General features: G+C 40.9%; 1 protein-coding gene across 7 annotated transcripts in view; it reads right to left on the reverse strand.

Annotated features, from left to right (window-relative positions):
- Nucleotides 1-17,876, reverse strand: part of OSBPL9 (oxysterol binding protein like 9) — a 127,424-nt gene that overhangs the window by 16,670 nt on the left and 92,878 nt on the right. For 6 of the 7 annotated variants that reach the window (XM_050961664.1, XM_050961667.1, XM_050961666.1 and 3 more), the window contains 3 exons: nucleotides 14,065-14,103; nucleotides 8,589-8,682; nucleotides 7,721-7,825 (listed from right to left, as the gene is read on the reverse strand). In XM_050961664.1, coding sequence (XP_050817621.1) covers nucleotides 7,721-7,825; nucleotides 8,589-8,682; nucleotides 14,065-14,103 — 238 coding nt within the window. The remainder of the gene's footprint in view (nucleotides 1-7,720; nucleotides 7,826-8,588; nucleotides 8,683-14,064; nucleotides 14,104-17,876) is intronic. The other variant, XM_050961665.1, reaches the window with a different exon arrangement.

Genomic DNA, 17,876 nt, shown 5'->3' on the forward strand with positions numbered 1-17,876 from the left:
GACCCTGTTGTCCTTAAGACTCTGCAGCCTAGGGTCAGTATTTTCAGACAATAGCTCTTGACCATCAAAGGGCAGGTCCTGTATGGTGGTTTGTAACTCAGGTGGAAGGCCTGAGACCTGAAGCCATGATATCCGCCTCATGGTGACAGCTGAAACCAGGGTTCTGGCTGCGGATTCAGCTGCGTCCAGGGAGGCCTGGAGAGAAGTTCTCGCCACCTTCTTCCCTTCCTCCAAAAGGGCAGCAAACTCTGGGGCGGAGTCTTGGGGAATGAACTTCTTGAATTTCTCCACCACCGTCCAGGTGTTATAATTGTACCAGCTGAGCAGGGCTTGCTGGTTTGCCACCCTGAGTGGGAGGCACCCAGTAGAGTATACCTTGCGGCCCAATAAGTCCATGCGCCTAGTCTCCTTTGATTTTGGAGCAGCAGCTTGCTGGCCATGGCGTTCCCTTTCATTGACTGATTGCACGACAAGAGAGCAGGGAGGAGGGTACACGTACAGGTACTCATACCCCTTACAGGGTACTATGTACTTCTGCTCAACTCCCCTGGCTGTGGGCGTAATAGATGCTGGAGATTGCCAGATGGTATCGGCGTTTGCTTGTATTGTACGGATAAACAGCAAGGCCACTCTTGCGGGGGTGTCAGCCGACAGGATATCCACCACCAGGTCCTCTATTTCCGGGACCTCCTCCACCTGAAGATTCATATTCAGGGCCACCCGCCTCAGGAGGTCCTGATGTGCCTGCAGGTCAATTGGAGAAGGGCCCAAGGAAGATGTCCCTGCCACCGCTTCATCTGCAGAGGAGGAAGAGGAAAGCCAGGGACAAGAGGGTCCTGCGTGGGCTCCTGTTCTTGAGCAGCATCAGTCTCAGGTGGAACTTGAGACACTGCTGACTGAATAAGAGCCTCCTCTGTACCCGTGGGAGGGGGGAGGCTGACCGTTGCCTCCGGTACCCGGTCTTCCGATGGTGCAGAGAGGGATGGCATTGGAGGCGCACCTTGGGCTTGACGGTATGCCCAAGGTGTCCAGAATGACCACTGATGGGGTCCCTGTTCCTGGGTTTGGGTCTCCTGAAAGACACGGCCGGGCACATCTGAGTCACGGTCCTGAGCATAGGAAGCACTGTCCGCATCAGAAGACATCGATGTGTGAAGAGATGGCCAAGGAGGTGCTGAAAACCCCTGGGAAGGGTCTTGATCTCTAAATGACCTTTCACTGTGTGGCACCGGAGAGCGGTACCAGTTGCCATACCAGTACCAGGAACGAGACCGGGACCTGCGACCAGAGCGGTGCTGGGAGGTCAACTGGGATCTGGAGGCTCGAAGTCTAGAGCGGCTGTGAGAGGTGCGGTGCCGGGAACGGTACCGGGAGCAGCGGGCGGGCAAATGGGACACTGAGCGGTGCCGCAAGTGCAACCGGTACCGAGATGGAGAGCGGTGCTGGGACGCGAGCGGCGTCGGGACCGTGATCGGCGACGGGACCGAGAGCACCGGTGGGACCGTGATCGGTTCCTCTCGACGGTGCCGACAGAGGGTGGCCTAAGCAGGGCAGGCTTGCCTATCGATTGAATGACTCATCGGCAGTGCTGGGGGTTGAGGCAGCGCAGACTCCGTCAGGGCGATCAGCTCCCTCGCCGTAGAAAAGGTCTCCGGCATGGAGGGAATTGTGAGCTCAACCACGGCGTGCACCGGGTAGCTTTCAGGTGCCCGACTCGACGGCCCTTGCGGGACCGGAATCAACGGTGCTGAAGCTGTCGGTGCCGCAGCAGATGTCAGTGCCGGGCGGTCCGACTTAGGTGGGTGCTCCAACTGCGGTGCAGGTGGCATGGAAGCCACAGGAGTCTTATGCTTCTTAACCCGCGGAGAGAGGGAACGGTGCCGAGCAGAAGACGGTGCTGGGGACGGTCGGTGCCGAGGGGCCTTAGCGGTACCGGCTCGATCCAGTGCCGAGAAGATGCTTCTGCTTGATACGGACTGTCCAGTGCTCAGTGCTGAGGATAAGAACGGCCTCCATCAGGAGCTGTTTCAGACGAAAGTCCAGCTCCTTCTTTGTCCTGTGCTTAAAAGCCTTACAGATCCGGCGCTTATCCGAGAGGTGGGATTCCCCGAGGCACTTAAGGCCAGAGTCATGGGGATCTCCCGTTGGCATCGGCCTGTGGCAGGTTGAGCACGGTTTGAGGCCCAGTACCGGGTGCGGGGAAGGGTCTAATCCCGGAACCCTTGTCAACTATATACACTAACTATAACATAGAATGAATAAACACTAACTATAACTATAGAATTTACAATTATATACACGAGAATTAATAAAAGAACTACGAGTAGCTAGGGAGGTGGAGATCAGCTAAGCCGCGCTCCACTGTTCCAACGATCGACACGGGCGGTAAGAAGGAACTGAAGGGCTGTTGGGTTGGCAGGGGTATATATCCAGCACCATAGCAGTGCCACTCCAGGGGGTGCCCAGCCGACCCACTGAGTGTTGCTAGGGTAAAAATCTTACAACGAGCGTGCACGCGGCACACGCACACCTAATTGGAATCAATATGAGCAAGCCCTCGAAGAAGAACACATTCAACTGTCATTCTGCACCTGCTGTGCCAGTAGTTGAATCTTTCTGTGCAAGATGTCCACTGTATGACTTCATAAACCAGGGGAGTAAGGGATAGGTTGGGTTATCCAGGATCTCAACTGCCATCTCAACATCACCAGTGGTGATCCGTTAGAATGGAAATGAAATCCCTGCTCAGTTTTCTGAACAGTCCTGTGTTCATAGACCTTCCCTGATCAGCCAACACTGATATCAGTGAAGTGTCCCCAGAGATCCATCAGAACTTGGATAACCATAGAAATAGAGCCTTCTCAGTTGACATTCTCCGTGGCAAGGTGGTCTGGAGCCAAAATAGAGATATGCGTACCATCTATCACTCCACTGCACTTCTGAAAACCCATTGTTACAAATACATCCATTATGTTCTGCATGTTGCCAAGAGTCACAGTCCTGTGTAGCAGGAGACTATTAATAGCCCTGCAAACTTGAATGACAATAGCCTCCCAGTGGATTTTTCAACTCCAAAATGGTTTCCCACTGACTGGTAGCAACCCAGCGTTCCAAGTTTCCACAGTGCAATTGCTACTTGCTTCGCCACTGTCACTGCAGCTCTCATTCTGGTGTCCCTGCGCTGGAGTGAGCTTGGTACACAGATCCAAGAATGGGGCCTCGTGCATCTGAAAGTTCTGCACCTACTGCTGGTCATCCCAAGTGTGAATCACAGTGCGACTCCACCAGTCAGTGCTCATTTCTTAGGTCCAGAAGCAGAACTCCACCATCTGCAGTTGCTCCATGAACACCACCATCATCTTGAATTGGTTCTCGCTATTTCCCACAGCAATCTGATCTCCAGAAACCGCCCTGCTCCACATGACAGTTATTGCAGCTCTGAAAATACCAGAGGATCATGTATCCTGTGCTTGCAATGTTCTTGACAATACTGTAGAGCTGCACAGGCTCCACGTTTCTTTGAGAGATGGCAGACAGTGAGAAGTCCCATGCGGGTTCATGCGATTTTTAAAATAGGTATGCAAAATATGGGATAGACATAATATTATGGGGTGAAGAAAGCTGCATGATTGGAACTTAACCCCGCAGTCTCAGTCACCCATGTAACTCAAAACTTGCCAAACGACAGTGTGCTGGATAGTGGTGAGTTGCACAATGGGCTACCTACCTACGGTGCACAACCCTGTGCATCAAAACAAGCATTTTTGGCAAGTACCTGCAGTGCTGATGCACAGGGTCAAGTATGCACGTGCACAAGTGATATACTAACTGCAGCAGCTATATAACAACATAATTTGTGTCAGCAAGAAGTTTGTAGTGTAGATATGCCCTCAGAAAAAGTGTGGCTGTAATGAAGTGAGAGATGGTTGGCCTAGGTCCCTTATATACCTTATATATATATATATATATGGTCTAAATATTCAATTCTGCAAGGGGGCATGCTGACCTCCTGATCTATCAATGCTTTCTAGAGTGCTCCAGCTGGATGCCAGGGACTCTATACTGACCATTTGATCGAGACGGTACTGGCTTCCAGAAGAGGTCAGATCCAGTTCCATCTCCTTCCCTTAACTGTGAAATGGCTGAGCTATCAAACATATGCCACTGTTTCAGAAGACTGGAGGTTAGCAAAAGATGTACACCTAATATTTAAAAAAGGCTCTGAGGTGAGATCAAGGGAAGTACAGATCAGCAAGCCTTACATTTGCACCTGGCATACTGATTTAAGTGATTATTAAAAACAGAACAATTGTACACCTGGAAGATCATAACAGAGTCTAACCAGAATGAAAACAGTGTCTCACTAATTTCTTAAAACTTTTGGAACATCTCAGTAAAGTAGTGGATAAAAGAGAATGAGAGCATATAATTTATTTAAGACTTCTCAAAAACCTTTGACCTTTATCTCACAACAGGCTACTAAGGACGGTAAGCAGTCATGGGGTAAAAGGCATACTCTCATGGATCAAAAACTGGCTAGAAGATAGAAAAAAAGAAGGATTAAATATTCAGTTCTGACCAGGGCAAAATGTTACATCAGTTGCCTCAAGGTTCTGTTGTCAGTTCAGGGCTGTTTAACGTATTTATTAATGATCTGGGGAGAGAGGAGAGTAGTGAGAAAGTAACATTTGCAGATGACAGTTACTCTGAGTAGTCAGGACCAATGAAGTCTGTGAGGAACTTCAAGACACAGAGTGAATGGGCAACACAATGACAAATGAAATTCAGTGTCAACAAATGAAAGCAATACACACTGGAGGGAAAAATTTAAAACTACTTGTACACCTCAGAAGGTTCTAAATTCATCAGGTAAATATATCATATCAAGAGGAGGACCCAAGAGTCAGTGTAGATAGCTCAGTAAAGACTGCTACTCAATGCATAGTTGTGGTCAAAACAGCAACAATACACTACAGCTTGCATAAGGAATGAGATCATGAATAATATAGAGAATATAATAATATACTTCAACAGTTCAACCGCATCTGAAATACTATTTCATCTGAAAAAGGATATTTCAAAAGGAAAACGATTTCAGAGAATGGCAATGAGAATGATCAAGGGCCCGGAAAAACTCTCATATGAAGGAAGATTGAAAAGATTGGGATTGTTTACATTATAAAAGAGATGAATAAGAGGGGACATAAGAGTTTATAGACGGCAGATACCTAACTTTGTTCCCTCTGTCTCATAACAAGAGGCACTCACTTAAATTAAAAAGGTGGAAAATTCAAAACCAGTAAAAATACTTTTTATATAAACACACAAAACTGTGGAACTCACTGCCACATTAAGTATCTGAGACCAAGAATTTAAGATTAAAATAGAAATTGTATATTTGTATTGATAAAGAATAATTCACAACAACAAAAAGTTTGTCAAGGGGAAATATCAAACCTCATATTTCAGTGTTTAAGCCTCTCTCTACTGGGGATCAGGCTGAGACCTAATGTGCGAGACGGATCTGCCTGCTGCTGGGTTCAAGTACCTTCCTCTGAAGCAAATGGTGCTGGCCACTATTAAGAGTCTAGACAGGCCTCATGTCTGATCCAACAAGGCAATTTCTATGTTCTTCCCACTTTGGGGGGTCATGTTAGAGAGAAAAGGGAGAAGTACAAGGGGGACAAGAGAGGGAAAAGAGGAGGGGGGGAGAGGACTGCATATTAGTCAGCTTTTAAACCTCTAAAAATAAAAAAGTTCCACTTCCCCATGAAGTCAGTGATAGCATGGAAATTCACCTAACCACATACCACTACCCCAAATTTAAAAGCCTAATTCTTACAAGACCATAATTCCTTTTTTGAACTAAAAAGGAAACACTAGTGCAATTTTTAAAAACCCTTATGACCAGCTGTTTTGATTGTTATTATAATAAATGTGAATTAGGCTGTATTTTTAAGTGCTAGTTGACTGTGGTTCTGACCCTGCTTTCAATCCTTCAAAAACACACAGAATAGGTGGTTTTAGGTTCTTGGGCTCACAATATCAGTGCTGCAAAATTCTAGAGATTCCTGCCTACTGAGTTACATCGAAGGTCTAAAATAAAGTAATGAAGCACAACTGTTAATTAAGGCAGCACTATTTACTGAGCAGAAATACATTACTTGTCTGAAAACTATTTTTTGACTACCACAGATGTGCCATATTTTCCTGTGTGTCTTAAATGGTAGATGAATGTCTTAAGTCTCACTGTAGTAATTCAGAGTTGATATGTTTTGTACAGGAAGGGGTCAGATGCCCAATACAGAAGCAGTTCTAACCAAAAGGCTAGTTAGGTTCTGAGTGCAAAACAACTAGACTACACTTCACTAATCTGAAGACCAGGCAAACAACAACAGTAGTAAATGAGACACTCCAAAGCTATGTTTGAGGCAAAACTATATTATTATATTTGTAAAAAAAAACCCAAAAAACACACTAAATACTTAAGATATAAACTAATGCTCACTGTTGAAGTTCTATCAGATATTGTAGTGCTGGACCATTAGTACTGTATTGGCTATGAAAATAGAGAAAATATGAATTCTAAAGCTCTGTTTAATAAATAATTAAAAATTGTAAAGGACAACTTAAATAGTTAAAACTCCAGCATTTTGATAATTATGAATGTTACATTTTAGCAGCTAGAAAGCTACAATGCTCAAGAAAAACCTTGTACCTATCTAAATCAATTTAATATTTTTGATATCTTTCATACAATTAACACTTTAATTCTGCAAATTTATCTTTTATATACATACATTATCTCAAAACAGTTTACAGGATTAAACAATTATGCAGTTAATACTTCGTTATTATTTAAAAAGGTACAAGCCCTATTTGCCGTCCTCCGACATAAGAGGAGATGGAGGAGTTCATGAGGCATAAAGACAGAGGGGCTGTCTCTGATGGCTGAAACAACAAAAATCTCATACCAGCTGCAGCAAGAACATGGAAGGAATAGAGATAAGCAAAGGGAGGAAGTATGTAGAGGTACGGTTCCTCAAACAGAGTGGAGCAAAATTGATTTTAAACACATCCTGAAATGAATGTTGATCTCGCAGAGCAATTTAAAGCTGAGAGTGATTTGAACATAATCCTTTATATATGTGAAAAGGTAGCCAGGGCAGTAGGATTACGGAAACGTTAAAATTGGGGGTTAGGGGGAAAAGAGAACTTTAGGGGCCAGAGAAAAGGAAGGATGGGAGATGAAAGCATGGTTGAGGATTTCAGTAGAGCCAAGGTAAGTGACAGCCAGGCAATCACTACAGAGATAAATCTGCATGTGCAGGAAATATGGGATTCGAGTTGACTATAAAGTATGGTATTAGGAGCAATACAAGCAAATTTAGTCTATGGTCATGTGCTGAATGGGCTCCTCTTGCTTAAGTGACACTTAGATACATTTATTTTAAATAATCCTAGTAGTTTACTTGGGTAGGACTAGCACAGGTAATTTAAAAAAATTATGTCCAATTGAATATCAGCAGCATTAAAATGGTAGCTAAGGTGAAAGTTCAAGATAAGGGAAAATGTAGCTAGAAATGGCTTTTCTTTTATACTTACATTATATAATGTAACTTTCTATCTAAAGACAACATCAAACATAAATTCTACAAAATTCAGTTTACACGTAAAAAAATTAATACTTTAACATGAAAGAGAGTCACCAGAACTATACCTGTACTATTTGGTGTTGGAATCTGATGGTTTCCTAGTGATGTTACTACAGGCCCAACTGCCAAGGATGAAGGTCGCTGCTCTGATTTCAATGACTGAGCAGGCTCTGGAAGGTATTTCAATATATAAAAAGAAAACAGACACATATAAGCAGCAGATCCCTGCTCCGGTATGGAAGGAAACCCCTAGTAGTTTCACAATACCTTTGATAGCCATGATTTAGACAATTGTTGCCATTCTTCAAAGAGAAATATATGATTATTTCCTTCTTTGCTGTTCATCTTTTCTATTTATTAATCCGTGAAGCTGGTTGAAAAGTCTTACTTCCCCCCAGCCGAAGGAAAAAACCCTTTATAATTACTGGTTTATATATTTTCATATTGTATTGTTCCTGCAATACAACATATCCAAATAGGGGACATAGTAAGAGGACTGCCATAGGGAAAAGGAGTAAAGAAGAAAGGAATATACAGAAGGAAGTTAACTCTCTAATCAATAGCAAAGTGTTCCCTGCAAACTTTTTAAAAATTGAGATGTGTAGTCTCTAATGACCCTTTTTTTTTTTTTGGAACCAAAATGAACAAAGCCAAAGATGCAGATCAGTGAAAAAGGCAACCAAAATACTCATTTTTATTAGAGAGTCATAAAGTGCCATAGTTACATGGACTACATAATCCAGTTCACAAGCCTGAAGATATATGCTGATGACAGAACTCATTAAAGAATAAGCCTTCATCCTTTCTGCAATTATATACAGTTTTCATTCATTCATAGCAAATATGCTACAAAGTACAAGACAGTAGCTTAAACCAGCTAAATGTAAAAACCACACAAATATTTTTACTGAACCATCTGCCTGTGTACTGTACCTGGAGGTAAGACAGTCTGGGTGGGCATTGTAGTGATCACTGTAGGTTCCAAAGGACTAGGCTGATATACTGCATCAACAGGGTTAATAGTACTCTGAGAAAAAGAAATAAATTAAAGCTTTTTTTTTTTTTAAATACAGTAAAACGTGTTCCATGTATGAAGATGCCTGAATGCAAGACAGCAAAGTCCTGAGAGAGACTTGACATACAAATTAACAGTTGAAGACATGAATTATTTTGCAATACTTTTTATAAAGAATACTTAATTAGAATATACTAAACTCAACTTGATGTAAACCTGAATTCTCCTGTAAAGAAAACTAGTTTCCCAGCTTTAGTTTCTACAATTCCCTGCAACTCCCATTAATGGCCATTGTGTGCACAGAGGAGGAAGGGAGCCTAATTTTTCAACAAGACCATCAGCTATGTAAACTATCATTTAGAAAATAAAACACTGTCCAAACTGCACTAAGGAACTACATAACACTGTAAAATCACCACATTATTCGGCATACCTTTGACAAAAGGCATTTTTCATGGATTTACAGTGTTCATCTCAACACAGGCACTCTGAACCCAACTCATCTTCCATTAAAGTCAATGGGAATCTATTGACTTCAGTAGATACTGGATCAGGTCCTAGCAGAACAAGCATCTTAGAAATATACAATGCAAGGGCCTTTGAGCCAAACAACTTGTATGATTGTTCCTCACTTCACTGTTCTAATATTTTGTTATATAATATACCTATGATTCCCTGCCTCTTTACATGCAAATGTCTTGGACTGCTATATTTAGGCTTGGAAGGATTGGCTTTTTATTGGTAAATATTGGTAAACATCAATCTCACTGTACACACATAAACCCATGAAAAAATATTTCTATCAACAACAACTGAAATTTAGAGATACAAAAAGAAAAAAATGCTGCTTGAGAACTCAGTAGAGTCAAAATCCTTTCCCCAACCTCCCCGCACACAAGAGCAGCAGAAGCGGAGAAGCCCGGCCCCAGCCCGCTCCACTCCGCCAGCTCCCAGCTGCGGCGCTCTGCTTCCTGCCACCAGTGAGTACGGGGGGCATCCTTTCCTCAATCTCCCCGCACTCACCCGCAGCAGGAAGCGGAGCACCACGGCTGGGAGTTGGAGTGGAGCAGGCTGGGGCTGGGCTGCTCTGCTTCCCACCGCTGCCGGTGAGTTCCTGTCAGGGGGCGAGTATGTTGGGTAGGGGATGGGATTCTGGGGGTGATTAGGGACAGACGGTCTCTGGAGGGGTGGTCAGGAGACAAGAAGCGGGGGGGGCCAAAGCAAGTTTGATATAATGTGGTCTCATCTATAGCGTGGTAAGATATTTTGCCTCCAGAGGACCGAGTTATATCGCGGTAGAGGTGTACTGCCTATGCTCATTACTTAAGCCTATTACTTCACTCCACTTTATATTTAGGGACCTTCATGTTTTGATGCAGGCTAAATGTAGTAAAAGCCTCTCCCTCTTCTGTTTTCCTTACCTAGCGGTAAAAGAGTTCAATGAGTATTAGTTATGCTAGGTGGCAGTGGACTACTGAAGATAGCAAAGTTATTCATATTCAGTTATTTGACTGGCTCAGATTAAAAGGGGGAGAGCAGCTTCAATGCTGAGAAATCTGTAGCTTCTTACGGTTCTGAGAAATTGCTTCTCTACAGCTAGTGCTGATGTAACACAGGACCAGTTATTATGTGATAGTTAAGAATCCATTACTACTTTTGTTTAGACTCAGTTCCCTCTTTGCATTAGGGGATACAGAACTATTATTCCTTGAACAGTTTTAAAAATTAATAACACAGACCTTCTGGGTACGTTTACTCTGCAATTAGACACCCACAACTGGCCTGTGCTAATTAACTGCATATAGACATTCTAGCTTGGGCAGCAGGTCTGGGACCCTTCCACCTCGCAAGGTCCTAGAGCCTAAGTTCAACCTCAAGACCAGATGTGTAAACAGCCCCACGGCATAGACATACCCTCTGTGTACATAGGAGTTCACTGGCAATGCATTTGGCTGTAATGTCGGAGAAGAAAAAGCAAACATCTAGTTTTCAACATTTTTTTAAAATCTTTCCTCTTCCTCTCATTCAACTTACTTTCCAATTTCTATATGGAAACCGGTAGCATCAATAAAACATATTTCTCCCCTTTCAACAAGCTAAATCTAAATTCAGACCTCATGTTAGAACCTTTAAGAAGCTGTAGCACTAAAGTAGAAAACTTAACCCATACCTCCAGTGTGTTTCCTAACTATGAAAGAACTACTGAACATTATCAGTAGCAATTTTTTTTAAAGTGAATATTTAGACTGTCACAAAGGCTCTCCACCCCAAGTAGCAAATTAACTATGTCCAGGATTGCACACCTGTAAATTTTCATTATTCTGCTCTCCCTCAAGAAACCGTATCACAGAACTGAGTATTTGACAGCTCAGCAACAAACATGGCCCACTGCATTGGAATTTTTATATTAAAAACACAAAATTTCCATATAGGCTGACAATTTGGGTCACATGCCAGCCCCATCTGTTTTTAAACAGGTAAGATATTAAAGCTCAGTAACCAAGGTTTGCAACAGAAAGCCTTAATCTGAGCAAAAAAGGTACTACTGTGCCACTATAACATAAAAGTTGTTCTTAATGAAAGTCTTAGTGTTCATGAGACAATGCCTTATGTAGATATTGCTAAAAAGCTTCCATAACTAGGCAGAAGATAGAAGCTTTCAAAATGAATGATAAAGTGCACTGACAGTAGCTTGTGTTAGGTTTTGGTGGAATACCCATTACTGAAGCCATTTATGTGGGGTTAAATAGATTTTTGAAATTACATCAGGCTGAAAGTTCCTCTTCAACAGGTCACACCAATTGCACATATGATCAAATGCAGAAGTATTATCAGTAATATATTTCTTTAAAATATGTGAATAATATACAATCAGAAGTATCTTTACCACAGAATGTTCTGAACAGAAAACTGCATTTAGCCTATAAGTAGGGATTTTTAACTTAATTTGAGTTACTCATCCTGAATTTCTACTGTTTCACATAGTTGTTTAGAAGTCTGAGATCTTATGTTGGTCTCCATCAAAGATAATCAACATACTACTGAATTCTACCACGTGTGTTATTTCAGGCACACTTAAATCTACTCCTCTGCCATGGTTACTAGCTGACTGCAATATTGCTCCGCCCAGTGATCGCAGAGAGGAAAGCGCAGCAAAGCTCATGACAAAACTGCATGATATGCCACATTTGCCATTAATTAAATACTTGCTTAATCAACTACATGGTCGTCGGCCCCCACATTGCCCGTAGTGGATAAATTTACCAGGTGAGGGATTTACGGTAGAGGACATGTGGTCAACTTCACCGTCCGCAAAGAAAGTGATGAATAATTATCTTGTCTCAGACCTCACTCAACGTCAACCCGGGTTTGATTTACTGCGAAGGCAATGGAGCTTTCTGAACCGGTTTCGTACCAGATGTGGAATTTGTGCTACAGCATAATTATGGTGGCATTTTAGAAACAATCCACTATGTCAACGTGGACAGCCACAAATCATGACACAGCTATTACTACATCCTCAGTCTATAAACAAGTTGTTGATGCCTCAACACTATACCTATGTTGGGGATTTTAGCCAGTGGAAATGCTTACAAACCCTGTCCACATCTCCAAATCCTCCCAAGTACTGCAGAGAGTGCTGCTATACAATATTGCTATATGTCCTCTCTCCTTCATCCCACACAGAACTGTTCTGCTACATTTAGAGCAATATCCCTCCCATGGAGATAGGAAAGATAATTTCCTACATATATGTATATATTTAATTTTATGCCATATTTACAACAAGCATTAAACAAATCCTGCATTTACACTCTCACTTCAAAGTTCAAATAGACACTTATCCATGTAAAAAAAACATTATATAACTAACACCCTTTTAGCACCCTCAGATGCACAAAAAACTGAGTGGGCATAAAAGCTGGTCTACCCTCTCACCCCCAGAGAAAGTCTCTCCACATTGGAGGGGAGAGTGTGAGCAAGCCCGCTTTGCTTTATACCTGACCTGTAGAGGGGAGCCTAAAGCTCCTATGCAATCAATTCGGCACCTTTTGCTAGCATTAAATTCTCAAAGTTTAAAGGAGAAAGTAATTTCACCTTCAGATCTAGATCTAAATGATAAACATTTACTTTCACAATTAGAATAACCCATTTTGTTGGACTGCTTCTGCTCTTTATTGTCATGAGATTAAGTTCCCAAAAAAGGTTCAAAGTTCTGATGAGCTCTTATATAAACACATTTCCAGATCTCAAGCATGTTGACAAGGGTCGATCTCTACAGTTTTTGAAAGTGCGACATTTAGAAAAAGAAAAATATAAAACTGCATATGGTCGACAGCTTGTGTTGACGTTTACTTGAGAGATTGCCTCTCCCCATACCATGTCATGCCATGGCAGATGGGGTGTTCTTTGTGAGGATCCCTTGGCTCTGGAATTCACTTCTCACTTTGGCTTCAATAGCCTGAGTTTTTAAGCCTTCAGGACACACTACAATTTGATAAGGCTTCTGGGGATGGCTGAAGGGAGGGGCTCTAGGTGGAGTGAAATGATGTATACTTTGCTACTTACTTATGACTGGTATGTTAAACTTTTCTTATTCAATTATGCTGTTCAGCAATATTCCTATTGCTTGGAAGCATAACTTTTGTCATGATGCCTCAAACTTGTGCACTTAATTTTTACATGTTGAACAGAAATATACATTATAATCAAGAGTACAATCCATAGAAGGAACAGACTAAGGGATCAGATTTTACATTGTCGATTGAAACAAAAAGAACATCCAGTTTTTAGAAAATGAAGTTCTAGAGCAACCAGCAGATGTGATTCATACTCAAACAATGACAAACACAGAAAGAGGAAATAGAAATAGAAGTCATGAAGGACTGAAAACAAAGATAAATGACAGAAGTTATATTAAAAATGAGATGGCTAAAACAGACTTAACAGAATCTTTTTTTCATTTGTGTGTCAGATGGAAAATACCATATCGAAAACACCACCCCACTTATAGCATGTGGGCAACAAAATGTACTCTATTTTACAATATGTCAGATTCAACATAATAGACTTATTTCTATCCCAACCATTTCCTCTTACATCTAGTTCACATGCAGATTTTAATTTGTTTAATTAAGTTTAAATAAACAAGGATACATTCACAACATGGTCACTTAAAGAGATAAGCAGAAAACCTTAGGGAAAATATTTTCCCTAATGGTAATGATGGATGGCCAGCTGCAGAAGCTAAAGTTTCAACAGATAAAAAAACAAGACAATTGAAGCAGCGAATAAGAGAAAGAAGGAAGTTTGTTGTAAATGAGTGGAAATTCAGGTCTCTGTTCACATGTTCTGCAGAAATAAAGGGAGATAACAGATTAGATTTAAACTTACTATAAGTCCATCTGCGTGCTTCTCCTCATTACTTTGGTCCTTAAGGAAAAATGTTAAAAATATTAACATAGCAATCTTTTATAGTTAATCAGTTATGTATTGTGACAATTATACATATTGTATGTTTCTCTTAGGGATGGTTCAACCTGTTTTTAAAAACCTGAAGTGAGACTTTTGAAATTAGGACTTCAAAGCATTTGAAAATCTTAGCTATTACAACTACAATACAATACATCATAGTTGTTGCCAGCAGGCTTTTAGCATGGCTTCCCTTACTTGCGCAGTTGAAACTTTTTGCCTAAGAGTCTATATTATAAAACTTTTTTTTTTTTTTTTTAGGGTAAGAGTAATTAACCACTGGAACAATTTACAGGGGGTTATGATAGATTCTCCATCACTGGCAATTTCTAAATCAAGATCGGAATTTTTCTAAAAGATCTGCTCTAGGAACTATTTTGAGGGAAATTCTATGGCCTGTGCTATAGAGAAGGTCAGAGAATATAACAGGACTCCTTTCTGGCCTTGGCCTATGAATCTACAAAAAGAAATTAGCCAGATTTTGCCTCTGTGCATTTGGAAAGAGAATAATGCTGGAATCTCAAATGTTTATGGAGTAGAGAACTAAATGGAAGCATAATAGTGACATCAATAAGCAGTTACAGGGCTACCAGTTCAGACACACAGCCATAAACTGGCTTTAAGTAAAGGATAAGAACATAAGAATGGCCACACATGGTCAAACCAATGCTCCATCTCGTTCAGTAACCTGTCTCTCAACAGCAGCCAGTGCCAGATGCTTCAGAGGGAATGCATAGAGAAGGGCAATTATTGAGTGATCCATACCCTGTCATCCAGTCCCATCTTCTGGCAGGTAGAGGTTTTGGGACACCGAAAGGATGAGGTCGTGTCCCTGACCATCTTTGTTAATAGTCATTAATGGACCTAGCCTCAATATACAATGCAATTGACAGAGTTGTACAAAAATCCCAGTGCTATGAACAGGACTCATTGCTAACGTTTGCATCAGAAATTAAACCAATTCAAGAGAAGATCCATGTAGCTTTCCAAAGGATTCAGAAGTACTGTGCAGCCACAAACTATATGTACATGTGAAGGGCATTTAAGATGGTGAAGGAGGACTTGTAGGGAATAGGATATTTTCTCTATGTTCAATTAACTTTTCCCAGTTTGTGCATAAAAACAAACATTAAAACAATACTTACCTCTGAATTATTTACAAAAGTCATGTGAGTGTAAAAAAAAGAGTACATGCAGATAAAATGCAAAATCTACAGTAACTCCCTCCCCCTTTATTTTTATTTTTTAAAGTGAGCACCATCTAGTTATTAGTGCTAAAGGAAGGACTGGAGGGAAGACTGGTCCAATTCAGTAAAGGCAAATACTAAGCTCATTGGGGCACAAACTGTGTTGAATTCTATACCTGCACAGCACTTAGAACAACAGAGCCCCAATCATGATGATGGTGCTACTACTTCAGGCTTTTCCAGTGCCAAGAAACCACTTACTAGAACAACTGTTTTTATCAGTATCAGTTGAAGATTATAGGCCATCTTTGTCCTCCTTCCTCATAACTCACCCTGGTCATGAGAGAGATCTGGAAATTTTATATTTAACAGGGACAAAAAGCCAATTCAGTCAGTTGTGACAGACTTCGAAGATGATTGTGTTTCAATGCCTCCTAGGGAGAATCTGCATTAGGAAACATTGCCTATTTTAGCAGCTACAGTGAAGCTGCACTTATGCTATTTACAGTGAAAATGATAGTGTAAGCCAGGCTTTCATGTTCGTCACCACATCAGCTAACTCTGAACAGGATTAGATAACATTTTGCTAAATATGCCTGTGCATGATCTAAATTAGACCTTACACCGTTGGCAGCAATGGTACAGCTACATAGGCATAAAAACCAGGTACAAAATTTTGTATGTACTGAACCTATGGGACAATAGCAAACTACCTTAAATTATGCTTTAACAATTTTAGCACACAGTATTTAGTTTTGAAACTTAAGACCAGAAGGGGACATGGAACACTGTTTCTCCAACAGACACCTTAACACTAAAAGCTTACATTTCTTCATAAGGAAACAGGGAAGTCAAGATTTGGACTAAATTTAATCTACAAATAAAACCCCCAAGGAATAGGCTTTTCTAACTCCAGGTTTACACGGAACAAATTTTACATGGCCTTTGAGACAATAACTATAAATCCAATTTGAACTGTAACAATGTTTCTAAATACACAAAAGTGACATAACAAATTTGATCTATTTTGTAACTTTTAAAAATTCCATATAAACATGGCAGCTAATGCAATCTCTCCCCCCACCCCAATTTAAGAGTTTTCCTAAAATTAGTTTGACTGTAATCTGTCTGGTTAGCAATTAAGGACATTCTCGCTTTATCTCCTCTAGGACAGAAATCAAAGCTGTTCATATATTATCCTTGAAAATGATCTGGGGAAAAAACGTTAGGTTTGATGACGATTGAGCATACTGAATTTCACATAAATCCTGAACTGACCCTAAATACAGAGGGATCTGATCCTCCGAGGTTCCAAGTGCTCCCAATTCCCAATGGCATCAACACATCACAGGATGTACTTGGCACTACAGGATTAAGCCCAGAGGGAGCAGTATCTTTGAAAACTTTTTAAAAATAATTTTGGTCTAGAATACAGCTGATGCTTTCTTTAAAGTATTCAAGAGCCCCATTACAAGTTGGTGTGCTTAGGTTGCCATGGCCTCAGTCCTGCAAATACTTATGCACATGCTCAAGTCTTTGCAGAATAGGGGCCTGTATATTATATGCCAGCAGCAAGTAAGACAGTAAACTGGACAGCGTTGTAATTAATATAACCTAAACAGAGCAAGTAAGTCCCAAAAAACTACAACTTTAAGAAATTACACTTTAAATACTCAAACAGAATTTAAGAGGCATACCAAACACTTTCCAAAGTGGTGTGGAAAAGCCAAAGTGCATTTCCTGTATTTTATTTTCATATACAGTAATATAATTTTCTATTTCAAAAAGGCCCAATGTCAGGTTGGAAAACAAAACATTTTTAAATTCCTTATCTGTGTTAAAACATTAAGGTCTTGTAAGAACCTTGTTGAATCAAAATTTAGATATTAAAAGGGAGTTTTAAAAATACAATTTGATTTTCCCTTGCATCAAATATGCTGTTTTCATTCTTGTTCAACCTCTCTGAAGTGCAAAGTAGAGTGGTCAGTTTCATTTATTTTTATTGCTAATTTCACTTTCTGGGTCTCCCTGCATGGCTAACAACATTGCATTAGCCAAACTGAAAGCCCTCTTCACTGTAATACTTTTAATATAGAAGTTGAGAGGCATTTAAAAAAAGGTTGGATTTTGTAAAACCTATATTTTGGGCCTAAACTATCTGCAAATATCCTTTCAAGAAATTAATAGGTTGGGAGGAGGTGTCCTGTTCACTTGTACCCTAAGGCAAGTATGGAGGACAAAGAAAGAGTATCCCAGGTTACATGTAACTCCGAAGCAGGTTCAAAGCAACATTAGTGACAGTCAGTGACCTGGGGCTGCAGCAAGTCACTACACTCTGTTCCTATTGGAAGAAATGCTGGTAGTTTTACAATTATTGTGGTATAACACTCTAGCTATTGATTTCATAATTTATAGCGGGTTACTCTGAGTAGATAAACCATCAGGTTCTTCATCAGGGACAGAGAATAAGCTAACACTGGCAGACAAGTAAAAAAACATCATTGCTGCCATCCTGCTTCTTACCAGACATGAAAATCTGAACTCACC

This window comes from Gopherus flavomarginatus, chromosome 7, assembly GCF_025201925.1.
Source record: "Gopherus flavomarginatus isolate rGopFla2 chromosome 7, rGopFla2.mat.asm, whole genome shotgun sequence".
Taxonomy (NCBI): Eukaryota; Metazoa; Chordata; order Testudines; family Testudinidae; genus Gopherus; species Gopherus flavomarginatus.